Here is a 20,616-nt window from a genome sequence, read left to right as displayed (position 1 = left end):
TGGCCCCAGGCCTGTGCATGTAAAGAGTAACTTACAGTTTACTGTACATCTGTGTACTGGGACATCTGTGTGCATGGAGGGGTATTAAGGGCCATTGCACATGCAGTTGCTGGGAGAGAGAAGTGGTGTGCTGAGCCTGCCTCCATCCAAGGGTCCTGCCACCCCCTTGGACACACTGAGGGGAGGGACTTCGATGAGGTCCCGCTGGAGCCATCTCTGGTGTCTAGTTGTACACATGAGGACTCGAACCAGCGAGGCTGTGAGATTTGGGAACCAGGGTCCTGTGTTGTGGTCCTCTTCGCCCTGGGATAGGTGGATGGATGTTTGGAGTCACCCACGTCACTCTGGGAGCCCTGGTCCTTAGCTGGAAGCTTCCTCAACAGAGGTGAGAGGTCATCACTGCTGGTCTGGGAGGTCAGCACCCTGTCAGCTCGTTGCCAGGTGCCTGGTCACCTAGGTGCAGCCCTCCTCTCCCCGCCCAGCCCCAATTAACCATCTGTTGGAGTTGCCGCCAACATGGGGGAGGGACTCAGTTCCACTCCTCTATGCAGGCTGCTCAGCTAATGAGGGGGTTTGTGAAATTTTTAATTATGGCTTCCATGCCTGGCTTAATTATTTGCATATGGCTTTTACAAGTGAGAAAAGGATGCCGGCGTGCAGCGCATCTCCTCAGTCCCACGTTTGACTTTAATTAAAGGCAGAACCTGAGGTCTTTCCATCACTAATGATCGTGGAAAATTAGCTTCCAATTCCCAGGGGTCGCCAGAATGATGCACCCTGAGGCGGAAGGAGGACGGAGCTCGGAGAGGGGGGCACCCCACAGATGGCAGATGGTCCTGCTGGGCTGCCACCCTTGAGTGCTCCCCCCACCAGCCTAGCCTCTCACTGCCTTCCCTCCAGGCCCTGCAGAAAAGGGAGCCTTGTTCTTCTCTCCCAGGGAGGAGGCCTGACCCCAGGCAGTGGTTGGGGTGGGGGAGCACCGCTGAGCTGGGGTGAGGGCCGCTGCGGTCATCGTCCAGGTGCTGGGAATGGCCTGGGCTGCAGCTGGACTGCTCCCAGCTGGTGGCCACAGGGCAGGAAGGTGAGAGGTTCTCGATCCCACACACATCGGCACACATATGCACACACATCCACACATATGTCTACTCATGCACATATTCATCCAGGCACATGTACAACGGCCTTTACTCACTCCATCCATAGGCTAGAGTCACAGAGACAGGTCTGCCTGTTTACACATACGTGGGCACACATGTAGTCACATAAACATTCATGCATGAGCGAGGGGCCTCTTCCTCACTCTTGTGGTCCCTCAAGCTCTCACTGTGTCTCAAGTGTCTGCTGGGAGCCAGGGGGCCAGTGTTGCAGGCAGGGTGTGGCTTAGAGAGGGCTCCTGAGAGCTACAGAGCAGCCCTGATCACCCCCCTTCCTCTACCCCCTGCCCCCAACCGATGCAGGTCTGTGCTGGTGAGTGTCTGGAATATGCCTTCTTCGGTCGCAGGCAGGGTTGATTCCACGGTCAGCAAGAGGAATGGTGGAGAGCATGTCCTTTGAACTTAGCTCTGAATTCAAATCTGACCACCATTTCCTAGCAGTGTGGCCTTGGGTAAGTTACTCAGCCTCTCTGAGTCTGTTTCCTCATCATTAAAATGGGGGTATAGTTGTTCACACAGCTTTTGTATGGAGCAGACGAGATAACTGTGCAGTGAACTCAGTGGCCAGTTCCAGGTCACCTCTCCCTCCACCTCTTGTTCCGTAGTCTTTGAGATTGGGAGGGACTCAACCCACCCTCAGCTCCTGGGAGGCCAGTTCCACCCCACTGGTTCCAGGAAACCCAGGCCTGCATCCACCAGCAGAGGGCATTCCCCCAGCCCCAGAGGTGTCATCAGCTCAGGGTTCAGTTGGGGATGGGACTTTCTCTGTCCTGTTGTAATGAGGATGGCTGCAAGTTGGACCATGGTTCAGCCATCATACAACCATAAAGGAGCCATCTGAGGATAAAACCTGTGTCTCAGGGACCCTCATAGCGCTTGCAGAGGAGTAGAGCCCCAGGAAGGACCTGAGTCCTAGTGACACTGTGAAACTTTGAGATTCCCACCAAGCTGGGGTTTTCTATTATTCTATTCTATTATTCTATTATTTCTATTATTCCTCCAAACATGTGCTGGTTGTCACAGGGATCATGGCAAATGCTGAGCCTGACACTGAACTCAATTGATGGCAACCACTGAACCAGGCGAGAGCCGGTCTCCTGGCAACACCCCAGCTCCTCCCTCTCCCACCGAGGATGCTGCCCTGTAGGTGAGGGCTGAGTCTTCTGCTACAGAGATATATTCTTTTGCTGAGACTGCCGTAACAGAATACCACGGGCTGGGGGTGGTTAAACAACCCAAACATGCTGTCTCAGTTCTGGAGTCCAGACGTCTGAGATCAAAGTGGTTCCCTTTGAGGATGGTGAGGAGTCTGTTCCAGGCCTCTGGGGGATTGCCTGCAGTCTTTGGCATCCCCTTGGCTTCTGAATCTCTGCCTTTATCCTCTCAGAGCATCTCTTCATGGGCATGTCTGTGTCCAGATTTCCCCTTTTTACAAGAACATCAGTCCTGTTAGATTAGAGGTGCACCCTCCTCCAGTGTGACCTCATTCTAATTCATTACCTCTGCAATGAATTTCTTTTCAAATAAGATCCTATTTTGAGGTACTGGGGATTAGGACTTAAACCTATGGACTGGGAGGGAGGGACACCATTCAGTCCATAACAGGTACATTCGAATGTCAGCCTGTGTGTTTGCCACTACTCTGTGGGGATGCTATGTCATGACTCCCCTGTCTCACCATAGTGACTGTCCTCCAGGCAGAGATAGATGCCCTGGGCTGGAAGCCCCTGTTTCTGCCTGAGTGCCATCCAGTTCCAGAGCTGTAGGAAGCCACTCCTGACCAGCGGGGCTGCTGCAGCTTTGCTCCAACGTGACTGACTCATAAGCTTTTTCTCCCCTTACTGATCTTGCACAAAATTCCTTGAACTGTTAGGCATCATTTTTATCCAGTGATCAGGTGCTTTTCTTTAATCCAGGCTTTGCTTTTCATGGCATAGGCAGCAGTAGTGGAGCCCAGGCCAAATCCAACTTGAATATGAGTTTTTTATTGGCTCAAGTCTATTTTTAAAATGTACATTGCTTGCCAATTGGACAATCAGGAAATTTCAAGTTAAAAATCCAAGTTTACAAACAGGAAGATCTGAAGATTTGGATCCACTACCAACAGTCATTTAAAAAAGAATTTTCATATTGAAATTTCATATGATTATTTGACCCTATGGACTGTAACTGACCAGGCTCCTCTGTCCATGGGACTCTCTAGGCAAGAATACTGGAGTGGGTTGCCATGCCTTCCTTCAGGGGATCTTCCCAACCCAGGGTTAGAACCCAGTTCTCCTGCATTGCAGGCAGATTCTTTACTATCTGAGCCATCAGGAAAGCCCATTTTAGAAAATGGGCTGCTTTAAGCAAAGCTTCACTGAAGACCATCGATTGGCATTCTGAATCTCATATCATAAAAATATGTATTTGCCCCTGTGTCTTCCTGTTTTTAGCAACCTGTAGAGAGTCAGGACTCGAGTGCCCCTTCACGTGCAGAGTGGCACAGGGCACAACATGGGGCCTGTGTGGATACTATTCCGCTTTCAGATGCTCCCAGTTCACTGGGTGTTGCCCACTATTCCAGCCTGGCAAGCATGGCATGTCCAGGGTTGTAAAGGTTTAACCCTTTCCTGCCTGTGTCCTTGAGACCGAAAGATGAGGACAACGAGGACTCAAGACTTCAGAAAAGAGGTTACAGGCTCAGGGAGAGAAAAGCCAGACCCATCCCCACCCCCCACCCTTGCCTTGTAGGTGTTCAAGGTAAGCAAAAAAAAAATCAACAGAACCATTTGGCGAGAGGGGCAAGATCAACCACAGGGAAGGGACAGGGACCCAGCATCCCATTCCACCTGCCCTGAGCCTCTTTGCTCCACCGCAGAACAGCATCCCATCACAGCAGGAATCTTCACAAAGAGCCTTATGCTGTCAGTCTCCCAGAGACTAACTTCTTGGTTGAGAAAACTGAAGCTCAGAAATGTAAAATGATGATGCCCAAAGTCTCCCAGGGAGAAAATTTAATGTTAAGTAGCAGACAGTTCAGAGTCCAGTGATCGTTTCTCTACACTAACTCCTCCCTGTTAACTTGTGTTGGAGAAAGCCTGCGGCCTCTTTAAAACATACAAGGCGGATGCCTTGCCTGGTCTGGGGGCTGTCAGGAAATGGTAAGATATGAGACTTGGTACTCACAGGCCTTGTGGGACATGCTGAGACATTTAAACCTGGACCACAGGGGAACTGTGGGCACTCAGATGGTTTTAAACAGGGAAGGACAGAAATGCCAAGACAGGGATTGGGATGGAAGTAGAGAGCTGTCCATGACCCCAGTGCTGAATCAGCTACCCCAAAAGGCTGGAAAACATAGGACAGGTGTAGGGGACCAAGTCTACAGTTGGATGTAGGGGGAAACGGAAGGGAGTGGAGGTTAGTCCTAAACTTATGGTTCTCCAACACTCTGTGATGAAAGAGGGGGAAGGCATTGACGGGGAGGAGACTTGAAATCCGGGAAGTCAAGTGGAAGAAGAAATGAGGCAGAAGCTCATGAAGAAGGCAGGCTCCTACCTCATGCATAGCCACTTATTAGAACTTCCAGGTCACTCACAGTCTTGGCCCTTTCCTGAGAGCCTGAGAGAGACCCGATTCTCCACACAACAATCAGGACAGAGCCAGCAGACTTGATTGTTCAGCCATATCCTTAGTCTTTGAGCCCCCAGGTTGGAAGGAGCCGGCCTGTTTTGAGAAATCCAGGAACAGTCATGCTGGATTAGTAAAAATCAAGAATGTGGTTGGTCAGCCCTGGAGCCAGCTCAGAAAAGCCAGCCTGGTCCCACAGGACACCCAGGGGACACCTGCCAGGCTCCACATGACGTCAACTTCAAAAGGACTCAGCTGGCTCTAGGGCACAAGCATTCCTTCCCTTCCTCCCTCCTCTTCCTAACCTTTCATCACTCACCACACGTTGCCCAAATACCTCCTCTGTGCCAGGCACTTTTGCCAGCTGGGAACACAAAGGCAAGTCCTTTGGGGGCAGCACAGGGAGAGGGATTCCCTGGAAGGAAGCCAGCCCTCCTTGCCATTCTCTCCTCCTCTGGAGTCTATGGATTGCCATTTGCAACTTGGCAGCAGCTGCACCCTGCCAGGGGCCAGGGCATTCTGGGTTTACTCATACACTCCTTCCTGTCCATATTATACCCCAACTCTCAATTTTGAGAAGTAAATATGCAATTTTTTCCTCCCTGTAATTTTCCCTGCTGTGGCTGTTGGATGTCAGAGCAGCTGGAAAATGTGAACAGCTCAGTGCTTTCTAAAAGTAAAAGGAGGCCGTGCAGCTTCATACATCGTCTGCTGCTCTTGGCAAGATCCGACAGCTCTGCTGGGAGGGAAGATGTTCTCCAGGCTGTACTGTCAGGGGAACTTTTAACCCAAATAATCCATGTCCCCGCCTACCATTAGCAATGAGATAATTGCCAAAAAGTAAGCGTATGTGTGTGCGAGCACAGACACGTGTGTGTGTGTTGCAGAGATGTTAGTAGAGGTGAAACGAAGGTATCTGCTTACGCAGTCAAACTTTCTGCATGTTCCTCAGGAGACTTTCAAGCCCTCGTGTCTCAGTAACTGAAGGTCAGGACAGTCTGATCTACGCTTTTGTTTGGAAGAAGTGAGTCAAAGAGATCTGGGGTGGCTTATTTACTGTGTAACCTTGACGATGTTTAGTCTCTCTGGGTCTTAATTTTATCATTTGTAAAACAGAGCAGAGGACTTGGAGATATGCTTCCTCGAGCCCCTTCCAGAGAGGACTTACTGGCCACCCATGGGACAGAGGGGTCAGCTGTAAGCTCCTTAAGGATCTGCAGGAAACTGCCTCATCCCACGTCATGCCCTTCCCCGGGCACCCTGCATCCAGCTACCGAATCAGGTGGAAGCATACGGGCACAGCCATTTCTGCTGGCTGCTGGACGCTCTGACAGCTGACAGCCACTCCTGAGCTCCCATCCAGGCTTTGTTGAACCCGCGTCCCTGACCAACTTCTCCTTCTGCTCACTTCCCCTTCCTCCCTTTTCTCTTCATAGATATTGAACCTTGATAACATCTTGCACCCCAGACTCTATCTCAACCTCTCCTTACAGAAAACCAATCCTGTGACAAACAGGGATAAAGAGTTCCACTTCGAGAGGTTATTGTGTGAAAGCTAAATGGGATGTTTTTGTGGTACCCAGCATAATGCCTGGAACATTAACAAAGCATGACCAATGTCTATTCCTTTTCTCTTAAAAGCTGTGACACCCAGAAAGAGAAAAATGAATATCGTCTACTAAAGCATATATATGGAATCTAGAAAAATGGTACTGATGAATTTATTTGCAAAGCAGCAGTGGAGACCCAGACATAGAAAACAGACTTATGGACATGGGAAGTGGGGTAGGAAGGAGAGGATGGGATGTATGGAGAGGGTAACAGGGACACATGTTACTATATGTAAAGTAGATGTGCTTAATATCCCAGTCATGTCTGACTCTTTGCAACCCCATGGACTGTAGCCCACCAAGCGCCTCTGTCCATGGGGATTGTCCAGGCAGGAATACTAGAGTGGGTTGTCATGCCCTCCTCCAGGGGATCTTCCTGACCCAGGGATCAAACCCAGGTCTCCTGCATTGCAGGCAGATTCGTTACCATCTGAGTTACCAGGGAAGCCCAAGAATACTGGAGTGGATAGCTTATCCCTTCTCCAAGGGATCTTCCCGACCCAGGAATCGAACTGGGGCCTCCTGCGTTAGCAGGCAGATTCTTCACCATCTGAACTACCAGGGAAGCCCCAACAGGCTGAGGACAGGCCCTGCTGGGATAAAATAGGTAGCCAATGGAAATTTGCTCTATGACTCAGGGAACTCAAACCAGGGCTCTGTAACAACCTAGAGGAGTGGGTGGAGAGGGAGTTTAGAGGAAGGTTCAAGAAGGAGGGGACATAGGTATATCTATGGCTGATTCATGTTGATGTTTGGCAGAAACCAACACAATACTGTAAAGCAATTATCCTTCAATTAAACATAAATAAATTTTTAAAAACAAAAACAAAAAAACTGATGCTAAGCCCCATTCCAGGCCTTGCAAAGCACTTGTTCATAGCCTGTGCTCTGTGATACTGGTTTGGATAAAGTCCAGAGGGGAAAGTGGCCCTGAAAGTTCCTTCCAGCTGCTAAGTTTAAGGACCTGGCAGAGGACTCTGGAGCCAGCCTTGTCCCTGTGAAGTTCATTATCCATGGATCACATCAGCCCTCTTCAAGGTTCCTCACTGAAAAGAAATCGAGCATGCAAATACTCTTTTATCATAATCACCACATATCCACAGGGTAATTCATAAAAGAGCTGGAAATATATTGAAATTCAATATTGTTTTAGTCCAAATCAATATTAATAATTGTTTGCATTTTTAAAGTGCAATTTGCAATTGAAAAATGCACAAAGATCAACCAGTAGTTGCTAACACATCAAATTTTCCTGTTAAAGGCATATTCCCTTACCTTTAAAGTGTTTCTTATACAACAGAGGATGGCGCTGATCCATGAAAATGTTATCTATTATTTACATGCACAACATTAGAATTTGGCTTCCATTATGCATGAGCTGGAAGGCCAGTAACTTTCAAGTGCTTGATTTTTTTAATTACACTTCTTATTTTGAAATAATTATAGATTAACATATGATTGTAAAAAGTAATACAGAAAAGTACTGTGTACCCTTTATCCGTTTTTCCTCAATAGTAATGTCTTATAAAACTAAAGTGTAGTATCCCAGTAAGAATGTTGACATAGATAACAGTCAAAATAGAGGGCATTTCTATCACCACAAGGATGCCCCTTGTTGCCCTTTTACATTCTTTAAAAATTAAAGATTTTTAAATGACAACGGTGACCATGAATATGGTGGGACTTAAATCATTATCCCTGTTTAGACTTTTTAGACTTCTGCCTTAAAATGATTTTTATCATTAAATGAGGCACTGTCCCAGCTGGACTTGATGGGTTCAAACATAGAGCAGTGGTCACCTAGGTAGAGTGGACCCAAGAGAGACTCGCCTCAACCAGGCAGGCCTCAGGCATGATTGTGGACCAGAGAGAACCTGAGAACATATTTTCCAGTTTGACACTTGCATGAAGGTCCTTTGTCCTTTACAATAAGGATGAGATTATCTTGAATGGAAACAGTTTGGCAGTTTTGGTCCATAGAGACACAGCATTGACCCAGATTTGTGTCAAGGGACAGTCAGCAGGTGTGGGTGAGGGACACCTCGCCAGAGTGCCACCTGCTCTGCCTGAAAGTGGCCTCCTGCAGATAAAATTCACAAGATGTCTTTCTGTTCTCCAAAACGTGTTAGTCACACCCTAGAGCTGCAAGGAACTTGGAAACTCATCTACAGTGCTTATTTTGGATGCAGATTGATTCCAAGATTAGGCAAACCAAGTCCTAAGGGTCAACAGTTAAATTGGAGGGACAGCCAGGCCCAGAACCTGGGCTCCCTGCTCTGAGCCTTGCTTGCATCCCATGACATCTAGCCACTTTGTGGGGAGGGGGCTGCCTGGGTTTGTAAACCCATTTCCTCTATATCCTGGTCATGTTCCACACAGCCATGAACTTGACAATTCTGGTCCTTCTTAGCTCCTGGGCCTGCACCTGTGGGATGAGTTAAACGATAAGATAGTGATTTCTGCTCAGTTTGTTTTCACTGATTTTTAATTGAAGTAGAATTAATATTGTTGTTATTTATATACATAATGTAAACCATTTTAACCATTTTTAAGTCCAAAGGCATTAAGTACATTCACACTGTTGTGCAGCCGTCACCTCTGCACTTCTCCAGAACTTTTTTCATATTCCCCAACTGAAAGTCTGTCCCCATTAAGTAATAATTCCCCACTCCCCCCTCCCCTGCAGTCCCTGGTAACCACTATTCTACTTCCTGTCTCTGAGTTTGTCTACATGGAATCATGCATTATTTGATTCTGCCTATAGTGACTGGCTCCTTTCACATAGCATTATGTCCTCAAGGTTCATTCATGTTATACCATGAATTGCTTTCACTGGTTTTTGATCAACCCATGCAAACTACTATTCATGGAGTTCTCATGTTAAAAAAAAAAAAAGGATGCACAGAAGAACTATACAAAGGAGATCTTCATGACCCAGATAACCACAATGGTATGAGCACTCACCTAAGCCAGACATCCTGGAATGCAAAGTCAAGTGGACCTTAAGAAGCATCACTACGAACAAAGCTAGTGGAGATGATGGAATTCCAGCTGAGCTATTTCAAGTCCTAAAAGATGATGCTGTGAAAGTAGTGCACTCAATATGCCAGCAAATTTGGAAACCTCAGTAGCAGCCACAGGACTGGAAAAGGTCAGTTTTCATTCCAATCCCAAAGAAAGACAATGCCAAAGAATGTTCAAACTACTGCACACTTACACTCATCTCACACACTATTAAAGTGATGCTCAAAATTCTCCAAGCTAGGTTTCAACAGTACATGAACCGAGAACTTCCAGATGTTCAAGATGGATTTAGAAAAGACAGAGGAACCAGATATCAAATTGCCAACATGTGTTAGATCATAGGAAAAGCAAGAGAATTACAGAAAGACATCTACTTCTGCTTTACTGACTATGCCAAAGCTCTTGGCTGTGTGGATCAAAACAAACTGTGGAAAATCTGAAAGAGATGGGAATACCAGACCACTAGACCTGCCTCCTGAGAAATCTGTATGCAGGTCAAGAAGCAACAGTTAGAACCAGACATGGAACAATGGACTGGTTCCAAATATGGAAAGGAGTCCATCAAGGCTGTATATTGTCACAATGCTTATTTAACTTATATGCAGCGTACATCACTCAAATGCACAAGCTGAAATCAAGATTTCTGGAAGAAATATCAATAACCTCAGATAAGCAGATGACACCACTCTTATGGCAGAAAGTGGAGAAGAACTAAAGAGCCTCTTGATGAAAGAGGAAAGGGAAAAAGCTGGCTTAAAACTCAACATTCAGAAAAATAAGATCGTGATTTCTGGTCCCATTGCTTCATGGCAGATAGATGGAGAAATAATGGAAACAGTGAGACACTTTATTTTGGGGGGGCTCCCAAATCACTGCAGATGGTGACTGCAGCTGTGAAATTAAAAGACACTTGCTCCTTGGAAGAAAAGCTATGACCAACCTGACAGCATATTAAAAAGCAGAGACAATACTTTGTTGACAAAGGCCCATCTAGTCAAGGCTATGGTTTTTCCATTAGTCATGTATGGATGTGAGAGTTGGACTGTAAAGAAAGCTGAGCACCGAAGAATTGATGCTTTTGAACTGTGGTGTTGGAGAAGACTCTTGAGAGTGCTTTGGACTGCAAGGAGATCAAACCAGTAAGTCATAAAGGAAATCAGTCCTGAATATTCATTGGAAGGACTGATGTTGAAGCTGAAAGTACAATACTTTGGCTACCTGATGCAAAGAACTGACTCCTTAGAAAAGACCCTGATGCTGAGAAAGATTGAAAACAGGAGGAGAAGTGGGAAACAGAGAAAGAAATGGCTGGATGGCATCAACAATTCGTGGGCATGAGTCTGAGCAAGCTCCAGGAGCTGGTGACGGACAATGAAGCCTGGTGTGCTACAGTCCATGGGGTCGCAAAGAGTTGGACACAACTGAGCGACTGAACCGACTGACCAGTGCAAACTACACTTTTGTTTGGGAGTTCCCTAGCATCATACTGTATTTTAAAGGTTTGAGAATCATCCATTTTACAGGATCTAAATGATATATATTTGTTTATGTTGTGTGTTCTAATATACTCATAGAAATAGAGTCATCATTTACCTCTACAAATATATTAGTCTTCAAGCCTTCATGTTTTGAAATCTGCCCTATCAAACGTGAAGATACAAAAATGGCATCCTGGTGGTGAGTGTGCCTAGGGTGTTTGGGAGCTGTCAGTTTCTGTCGGGTTCCCTGGTGGAGCTCAATTCCTTGTCTCTTCTTCAGTCATAGGATTGAACTACTCGTTGAACCTGATTCCAGCTCAGACCTGATCAAAACAGACCCTCGGCTCCCTGAAACAGAAATAACCTTTTTAAAATTCCAGGTTCATGAAGTGCCTCTCTCCAGATGGTCCAATCACCTCTATTAACTCACACTCATTCAACATGTGGCAAAGGTTATTGATCACCTGTGCCAGGCACTGTGCTAAGTGCTGGGAATACAAAGATGGGCGAAGAGTCCAAAACAGTCATGAGAATGCTCTCCACATAGTGGGGGGAGGCCTGTAACTGAGATACCCATGCTCACAAGATTGAGGATACTGCCTGCAAGCTAGTGGGCAGGGAGTTAGTTTTTTTTTTACCTGTAGGATTATTTTCCATACCCTGTCCTTTATTTAGGGTAATAAAGTACCATGAAAATATAAGTTCTGGGCAGAGATGATACCAGTAGTCTATTCCTAATAGCAAAGAGGGACCTGCAGCCTGTGACATCTTGGCCAGGCTCTTGGGACCTTCCTGCCATGGCTGTGTGTTTGCAGGCTTCCCTTCATCCTCTTTGTATGAGCTGGGCTGTGGTGTTCCTAGTGGGGCCGTGGGGACAAGGTTTGGGGCTGTTGTTTGAACCTGATTTGTACCTCGGCCTTCACCTCAGGGTCGCCTTTCTCTCTCCCTGCAGACAGTGTGGGAGATTGGAGGGAATCCCTGCCTTGTAACAAGGGAGTGGTTATCAAGTAAATTGCTTCCCCCAGGAATGGGGTGCAGTCGTGTCTGCCCGGATGTGCTGAGGCTGGGCCCTGCCCATTTCAGGACCCAGGTCAGCACTCCGCCGTGTCAGCGGTGAGGTAGGAGTCTGTAGCCCCGCCTCAGAGTCTTGAGCCCTTGCAGCCATCCATCATGCTCACAGAGCATTGCAACTTTATGCCTGTGCACAAAAACTGGAGGGACTCGTCCCAGAGTTTGCGGCTGCCATCGCTGCTGCCGGTAGAGCAGTTTTAATTAGCTGCAGGATTTTAATGAGCTGAAATCTAGAGGAACCCTATCTCAGAACTAAGCAGGAGCCGAACACAGGGAAGAACTCTGACAAAACAGATGGAGGTGGTGTTCTCAGGGGACTGGGCTTTGTTTCAGCAAAGAGCAAATGAGTTACCGAGGCCAGGAGGCTGAGGAGGGAAGCCGGTGGGTCAGCCCCAGTGCCAGCCTCGGTGTGGGCAGAGCTGGAAGCGTGGCCCCCTCTGCTGCCATAGCGGAATGCTCGGTGCTGGATTCAAGGTGACGGCAATGTCTGGCTCTATTCTCCTCAAGTTGCCATAGCAGCCTCTCTCCCGATGAGCAGCTTCTCTTGGAGCCCTCAGCCAGGAGGGACGTCATTGTTCACTCCTGCCGGTTTGAGGAGGAAGCGACTGGACAGAGAACTTTCCCAGGCCCGGGGCCCGCACACCCTCTGGGTGCACCCACCGACGCGAGGCTGGACGCTTTCTCCTGCCTCCAGTGGGGCACAGGGGTGGGTCTCCACAGCCTGAGGGGGTCCTCTGGGTGACTGGGGGGAGTATCCGGGCCTTGGAGCATCCGCAGCCAACTGTGTCCTTGGAGCCGTCCGTCCGTCTGCCTGCCGGCCCTTCGCCACTGGAGGTGCGTGCGTTTTGGCTGAATTCCCAAGTCCTTGCTTGTGCCCTGAAGTGAATTTTCTAGAGACAAAATTTTAAATCCGATAAATAAGGAAATAGGAGAAATCCTTGGCCCTACCCTGTGTCCCAGGAGGTGTTTACAAGATTAATTGGATTTCTCTTTCTTCCTGTAAAAATTGGTGACGCCATTCGGGGCCTCAGGGAGAGAAGCCACCGGGAGCGCTAGGAACTGTGAGGAGGGCAGGACCTTCTGAAATCTCAATGGGCTATTTATTTTTCTTGCCTCACCCCTCCTCCTTCCACTCCATCATTTGAATTTTCTTCTTGTCTGCTGATCTTAGAAGGGGAGTAGGAGAAGGTTCTTCACTTGTCATCGGAGTGTGATGCAGTGCGTGCTGAGCCTATACCCATCCCACTGGGAGTGGGGGCTTGTGACTGTGTTTGTGGGGTCCAGGGCAGCCCACCCCCAGCCTTGACTGTCGTGTCCCCTCCCCAGGCAGCAGCTCAACTCGCAGGAGAGGGAGACAGCCTTTGAACATCATCTCCCTGTGGCCTTGAAAATAACATGTGACTTTGAAGACAAGGACTCTCATGGGGACTATAGGGGATCAAATGTGCCCACCGTCTGGAGTGTCTCGTGGTCTGTTGGTGATCTCTCACCTACCTCTCTTTAAAGGAAGGAGTTTCCTACAGATTCTGTGATGTCATTCTTTCCCTCCTGGGGCCTTGAAGACTCAGTCAGGCTGCAAACCATTCCCCCAGGAGAGGAGGCAGGCTAACCTTTGATTCCTGTTTGCACAAAGCAGGGAGTTAGCTAATCAGATGGTCTCCAGTGAGAGCCAACCCTAGGAGAAAGGCCCAATGAAGGGGTGGATGCTGGGGTCTGAGGCTTAGAAGCTAAGTCTGGGCAGGGGAAGCCATGCATGTCTCTAACACCAGTTTCCCTGGGTGTAGAGAGAGTGCTTGTATTCTCTTGGGGGAGAGTCTCTAAACTGAGATGCTTGAATGGTTGATGCTCCTGCCACCATGAAAGTGCAGGTTCTGGGACTGTGTTCTCTTCTCCCCAGATCTGGGGTCAGGGATGTGGTCTTCAGCCTGGCTCCAGCCACATGGGCTTCTGGAAGCCTGGCTCCAGTTGGTGGGCTTGGTTTGGGCTGGTTCAGAAACAAGTGAGAACAGATCGTGGCTGGAGGAGGCGGGAGATCTGTATTGGCTTGAACGGTGACCGTGTGACAGATTAGAAAGAAGAGGAGACTGACCAGCTCTTCTGCAGTCACTTCTGCAGTGCCAGCCACCATGCAAACAATGCGATAATGATCACATATGCCTCTGAGTCCCTTTTTCTCATCAAATAGTCTTTGGGTCAAGATTGGGCAACACATTATTAGCTGCCTTACCAGGCCACTGTGTCTGCTGGCCATCGAGTTGCCATCCTTTCTTCCCCTCTTCCTCTCTTCTTTCTTCTCCCCTCCTTGAGAAATGCCCTAATTTGGGGGTTCACCCTAGATCAGATTGGTTTCCTGACCTCGTGTCTCACTCTGAAGGCTGGTGTGTCTGCAGGCAGTATGTCAACACCTTGGCCAGCATAAGCTGGGTGTCCTTATAGCCATGGCCTTGCGTATAGGGTCAACCTGTGGGTCCCGCACAGAGGGCCTGTCATCACTGAGGGAGGGTCCTGGGAGACCACCCGCCATCAGGCATGCTGTGGGCTTTGTCCTTCCCTGGAGCCTGGGGCCTGTACCCCTGCACCTGTGTCTTTTCAGAATGATGAGCCAGGTCCCCAGGATGGTCCCATCTGGGGCCACCATGGAGAAGGATGCCACAGACCCTGAGGGGCTTCAGGGTCTGAGCCTTTGGGGACATGTTGCTGCCCATTTTAACCCACTGCAAGCTGGAGGCAGGGTATCCCTGGTTTTGGCAGGAAGCAGCCACCTTTCTCTTCAGCGAGGTGGTGGTGGGGGTACGGGAGGGGCTGTTGCAGGGAGGTCAGGGCCATTTGGAACCCCAGAGCCAATGCTAGAGGCAAACAGCGCCCGGTCAGCACTGCCTCCGAAACGTGAAAGCTAGGAGATCGTGGGAAACTCCTGTTCGCACAGCCCAGAGAGCCTGGCATTCAGGCGCGTTCCCGAGCATGGAGGCCTGGGGCAGGTTAATTAAAGTTAACTGAGTGAAAAAATAATTACAGAGATTGCGGAGGGGAGAAACCCAAACCTGCAATTTAACTCTCAGCCTCAGAGCCTTGCTAAGAACTGTCTAGTCCTTGGGAATGTGTGTTTGGGCAGGGGAGGGTGAAGTTTCTCTGATTATCACTTCCTGCCTCATGCCCCATCTTCAGGTTGGATACAGGGGTACAAAAGCTGGGCTTTCCTCCCCCAGCACCTGGGTGCCAGGTCAGAGATGGGTTCCCTGTTCAGAATGTCAAGGCAAGGAGACTCCAGGCAGGGCTCATCCTTGTGCTGAGTGGCACACTGGTCTGGGGCCTGATCAGCACCCTGCTGTGTCTCAGAGGTTACTGGGGACTGCCCACCTGGCCTCAGTCTTCCTCGGGCACTGCCCTGTCCCAGGCAGGGGCAAGTTCCCAAAGGACTCCTTAGGTGGAAAGAGGGTGATGTCCCTGAACCCAGGTGGGTAGGGTCGGGTGAAGATAAGGGGAACAAGTGATAGCTTGCTCGAACCACCCACCACACCCCCAGCCCACCCCCACCACACCCCCCACTACAGGAACTTACATCTTTCCTTTAGGCAGATGGCCTTGGGGGGCTGTCATCTTTTTCTTTCGGCCACGCCACATGGCATACAGGATCCTAGTTCTCCCGACCAGGGATCGAACCCATTCCCCCTGCTGTGGAAACTCGAAATCCTAACCACTGGGCCACCAGGGAAGTCCGAGGGTGCCCCCGTCTTGACCCACAGCTTGACCCAACTGATGTCACTAGTTGGTATCGGGATATTTGGCAGGCATCTCTTCTACTTTGAGGGGAATGAAGGTGGGGGCAAGCAACATGGCCATGGCCTGGGTCTGCAGTGGCCGGATCAGCAGGTGTCCGTCTGCAGGGACACAGCCTCTGAGCCTGGGATCTGTCAGATCTGGGTCTGGCCAACCCATCTCAGCTCCAGACCACTTTGAGAGCTGGGATGACCATGATCTGGCTGGAACTTCAGCCCCTGTCAGTATGACTAGTCAGCAGGGCTATGATTCCACCCAGCTCATCCTTCCGTCTGTCGGGGGCAGGGACAGCTCTGGCTGATACAATGGCAAGTCAGTCAGTCCCTGACATCTCTGGGCCTGAGAGGCCCCTTCTCAAAGCCTCTGGTTCTATGGAGACCCTTGTCCCCAGCATCCTGAAGACTGGAGCCAAGGCAGAGACAGACCCAAGAGCTTCTCTGTCTACTGGGCCTATTGTGAGCCACAGGGACCCGGATTCCTGCCTGAACAGTGCAGGGGGTGGCTGCTCTCCCCTGGCTGTGGGTGATGAGGGTCCACACCAGGGTCCCCCTCCTGGGCGGGAGCTGGGGAGTGTCTCTCTCCGTGGCTTTTCTAAAGGTTCAGATACAGGAGACCCTGGCTGGAAGCTGGCGTCTCAGCCCCAGGTGGTGACCTGGCTTCACCTCCTTGGGCTTGAGAAGGTCAAAGGGATGCACGTGAGTAAGGGTGGAGGGGTCCAGGGACTGCGCTTGGTCACGAGCAGTGACCGGGGCCCTGGGCCTCAGTGATGGGCCGTCTTTCTCCCCTACTGCTCCGTAGACCTGGCCTGATGGACTCCCGGTGTGGACAATGAGGGAAGAACGTGCCTCCCGCACCCGAGAGGTGACCCCCGAGCGAGCCCCGGATGTCCCCGCGAGCAGGAACGATGCGACTGGCTTGCATGTTCTCGTCCATCCTGCTGTTCGGAGCTGCAGGACTCCTTCTCTTCATCAGCCTGCAGGACCCCACGGAGCTCGCCCCCCACCCGGCGCCAGGTGAGCCCTTGCACTCGGCCCCGCCGCCTGCTTGACCCGGCTCTCCCACCCAAGGTGCAGGCCTCCTCGCTGCCCTGGGGCCAAGGCAGAGGCTCCAGTCACCAGCCGCAGTGTGGGGGCACTGTATCTGCATGCAGTCAGGCCACCAACCACGTGGTTCTGGCCTCTGACCTCTGACCTCTGGCCCGTGTACTCCTCTTGGGAAGAATGGCCAGGCTGCCCCTCTCTCATCTGGTCGTTGCCTCTGGTGAAACTCAGATTTCAGGGTCACACCACCTCTCGGGTCCTCTCCCACATGGTCTGGGATATCAGAGGACAAGTGACTTCTCCGAGCCCAGGCCTCCCCAATGGGACTCTGATTCTCTGCCCAGCACTGGGGACCTCTTGAATTCAGCCTCTCCAGCCTGGGCAAGAAAGTCAGGGTGCCTCAGTGCCTCCCGGCTTTGTAAGAGCCTTTGTAAGGCTCTTTGAGGAGCCTCCTGATGGCCTCCCCACCTGCTGCCTCCCAGCCCACTGGACTCGCAGAGGTGGGGATAGCAGTGAGGGGAGAGCAGGAAGAATGGTCCTGGAGCCTCATGGTGGACATAAGGTAGAGAGGGACGCTCAGGCAAGGCCCCTCTGACTGGGATGTGGCCGAGCCCCGGAGAGCATAGCCGACCTGGAGGGCTGCCAGCATGGGGCCAAAGCCAGGAATCATTGGCATCATGTGAGGGGACAGCACGGTTGCCAGGCCAAGCACCTGTGTTTACAACAGAGGTTCCAGAGGCCTTGTTAGGGGAGGGTCCTTGATGGCAGGACACCCCTGGGCTCTTGGACATGGACAGAAGGAAAGGGGCGTGGAGGCTGGAGGGTTAGGCAGAGGGATTCCCCCGCACCATCCCTGCCTACAGCCCACAGCCCAGGAGTGCGGGACACAGTGTTAGGGGGTCCCTGGCCCTGAGTGGGGAGGGCACAGGGCCCGCCACAGCTCACATGCTCAGGGCAGCCTGCACCCATGCTGAGCTCAGCCTGGGGGCCCAAAGGTGCCACGTGAAAAGGCAGAAGGAGCAGGAGGCCAGAGCTGGGCCTGGCAGCTGCTATTGGAGACCCTGGCGGGAGAGGCTGGTGAGTCGTTTCTCTCATCCCTGAGCGTCAGCCGGAAGCAGCCCAGCATTGGGCGGACCCCCTGGGGCTGGTGGTGAGTCACTGGCGCTGACTCACGCTTGGGCCGGACCCTCCATGGAGGTGGCTGTTGAAGATGGGTCTGGCTGCTTCCCAGCTGCGGAAGCAGAGACCCATGACTGAGCCGGTCCCTCTGTGGAGACTTTGCAGCTTCACGTGGGCCCCAGCGTGGCCAGCGACTCTGTGAGCAGCGCCTAGCTCCACGGGCCGCGCCCCCCAGAGCACTCAGAGTTGCTCTCCGCAGTTGTGTGTTATATGAGTGGGAGCAAGCTCCCAAAAAAGGCCTCTCGGACGCAGCTTGGGGATAATGGCGCCGTGTGTCCTCTGCACGTCTTGGTGTGTGTGCGTGCGGTTGGGGCACACGTGGGCAGAGGGTTCTCGTGTCCTCTGTCCTCTGCTTTCTGTGGGACCAGCCTGGGAGAGAAGGCTTGAGCGTGTCTGTGGTGTCCACTGGGGCCGGGTGCCCACCCGTGGTGTCTTCTTGGGACCGGTGTGATAGTCCTGAGTGGGGTCGCTGCCTGGTGACCTCGACACATGCCCTGCCATGCTCCAGCAGCTGACAGCGCAAAGACCTTGCCTCTTGTGTCACGGATTCCTGTCCTCACCAGCTGGCATGGCCTGCACAGCTACCTGGGTGCACACGTGTGGATTACCTCGATCACTGGTGGAGTGGGGGCTCAGCGGACAGTGAGGGTTTCTGGGGTGGGTAGACTGGCAGGTGGGATGGCAGGAAGCTGAGGCCAGCCTCCCCCTGCAGCCGGGGATGGCGAGGACCTGGCAGACCCAGGTGAGGAGCACGCTTGGGTTTTGAGCTCCCTTCTGGCTGTAAATGGAGCTGGACCACCTGGACGTAGCACCTGTACGTTCTACGTAAATCACCTCAAACACAGTCATAAAACTTTAAGTAATGCTTACGTTACTCTCCCTGAGCAAAGTGTTCCTGACACAGGCTGTTTGTGTTGATTTGTTACTATTCATTTATTCTTCCCCTGTACTTCTCACGGCAGCCTAATTGTGATTCGGTACCAAGAAAGCAATATCAAAGTAATTTTCCACAACATTAGTTACAATTTTCTTCTGATCTTTCAAGTGAAACAATCCCATCCTGTTGTCTTCTCTGCGTACATAAACCTTGATTACATTTATCTGTTGGAAACCAGTGCTTACAAAGTGTATGTATCCAGCTGCATGGGTGGTTTGGCCCCAGGAGTCCTGGACAAGTCAGAATTTCGGCCCTGGGAGACATAGACGTGAGAGGCTGCCCTGCCATCCAGATTGGGCAAGGCGGTAGGGGCATCTACAGAAGACATTCCCCACGGGCTCTTCTGGGGTTTTCTCCAGCAGCAGAAACTTTCCTGGGAATGCAGTCTGGGCCCCACTGTTGGTGGCGTTGGCCAAGATGGGAGGGGGAGGGTGGTCAGGTAAAGATGCAGAAACAAGCTTGAAAAGGCGGACAGAGCCATTAGCTGTTTGTGCTCCCTTGGGGTTGGCGTGTCCTTCAGATTTCTCCCATGCAGCTACCAGCTCTTAAAAGCACCTGAACTTTTCAGAGACCAGTCAGCAAATCTCACCTGCTTCGTGCATTAGATGCAATCCTGTGGGATCGCCAACTTCTGTAAACCAAGTGCTATTTTCCAAAATGTTTGCTATATTTTAGATCAAACCTTTTGGAACATAAATCACTGCCGGTTCACCTGCCTTCATTCTAAGATTAGGTGTTCTTGGGTATCAGAGAATCTACCTATCCTACTGTTTTTCATGTCTCCAATATTACCAGGCCCTGAGGCCTCCGGAAACTCACGTCTTGACCTTCCCACAGTGGAAGAGAGCCGACCAGAACTGAGAATAACACATCCCAACATGCTGGCCCTGCAGGTGCAGAGGGCACTCTCCACGTGTGTGTTATGAGCGGCCTGTCTTTATATACAGGCTTTAATACAAAGCAGAACTTTGTATTATGGAGAGCTTGGGACACACAGAGAAGTAGATTAGAATAGTACAGTGAACCCCACGTCCCGAGCACCCGACAGCCTCAATGCGCCCCATCCACAGCCTGATACACTTGTCTCTTTTCAAAGCATATATACTAGGGCCAGTCAGTTCAATCATAAATATTTCTTTTTTAAAAAAGTGTCCTGGTTTAGTTTGGCTGCACTGGGTCTTTGTGGCTGTTTGCAGGCTTTTTCCACTCATGGTGTGAGCACTTGTTGCGGCTGTGGCTTCTCTTGTTGCGGAGCACGTGTTCTAGGAGCACGGGCTTCAGTGGTTTTGACTCTCAGGCCCTAGAGCACGGGCTCCGTAGTTGTGGCTCACAGGCTTGGTTGCTCCACGGCATGTGGAACCATCCGGACGAGGGATCCAACCCGTGTCCCCTCCACTGGCAGGGGGATTCTTATCCATTGTACCGCCAGGGACTTCCCCTAAATATTTCTTTTTTAAAAAAATTTTTATTGGAGTATAGTTGATTTACAGTGTTGCATCAGTTTTCTGCTGTACAGCAAAGTGAATCAGTCATACATATGCCTACATCCACTCTTTCTTAGGTTCTTATCCCATGTAGGTCATTACAGAGTAATGAGTAGAGTTCCCTGTGCTACACAGTAGGTCCTTATTAGTTATCTATTTTATGTATAGCAGTGTGTTTATGTCAGTCCTAATTTATTCCCCCGCTTGCTTCCCTGCATAACCATAAAGCCATAAAACCATAAATATTTCA

General features: G+C 50.5%; 1 protein-coding gene across 1 annotated transcript in view; it reads left to right on the top strand.

The window, feature by feature from the left end:
- Window positions 1–16,547: 16,547 nt before the first annotated feature.
- Window positions 16,548–20,616, top strand: part of CHST8 (carbohydrate sulfotransferase 8) — a 73,151-nt gene continuing 69,082 nt past the window's right edge. The window contains exon 1 of the mRNA XM_040253145.1: window positions 16,548–16,739. Within this exon, the coding sequence (XP_040109079.1) occupies window positions 16,610–16,739 (130 nt within the window). The 5' untranslated portion in view covers window positions 16,548–16,609. The remainder of the gene's footprint in view (window positions 16,740–20,616) is intronic.

The sequence above is a fragment of the Oryx dammah genome, unplaced genomic scaffold (genome assembly GCF_014754425.2).
Source record: "Oryx dammah isolate SB20612 unplaced genomic scaffold, SCBI_Odam_1.1 HiC_scaffold_13, whole genome shotgun sequence".
Taxonomy (NCBI): Eukaryota; Metazoa; Chordata; class Mammalia; order Artiodactyla; family Bovidae; genus Oryx; species Oryx dammah.
The sequence above is the reverse complement of the archived record's forward strand: the minus strand, read 5'-3'. Positions and strand labels throughout refer to the sequence as shown.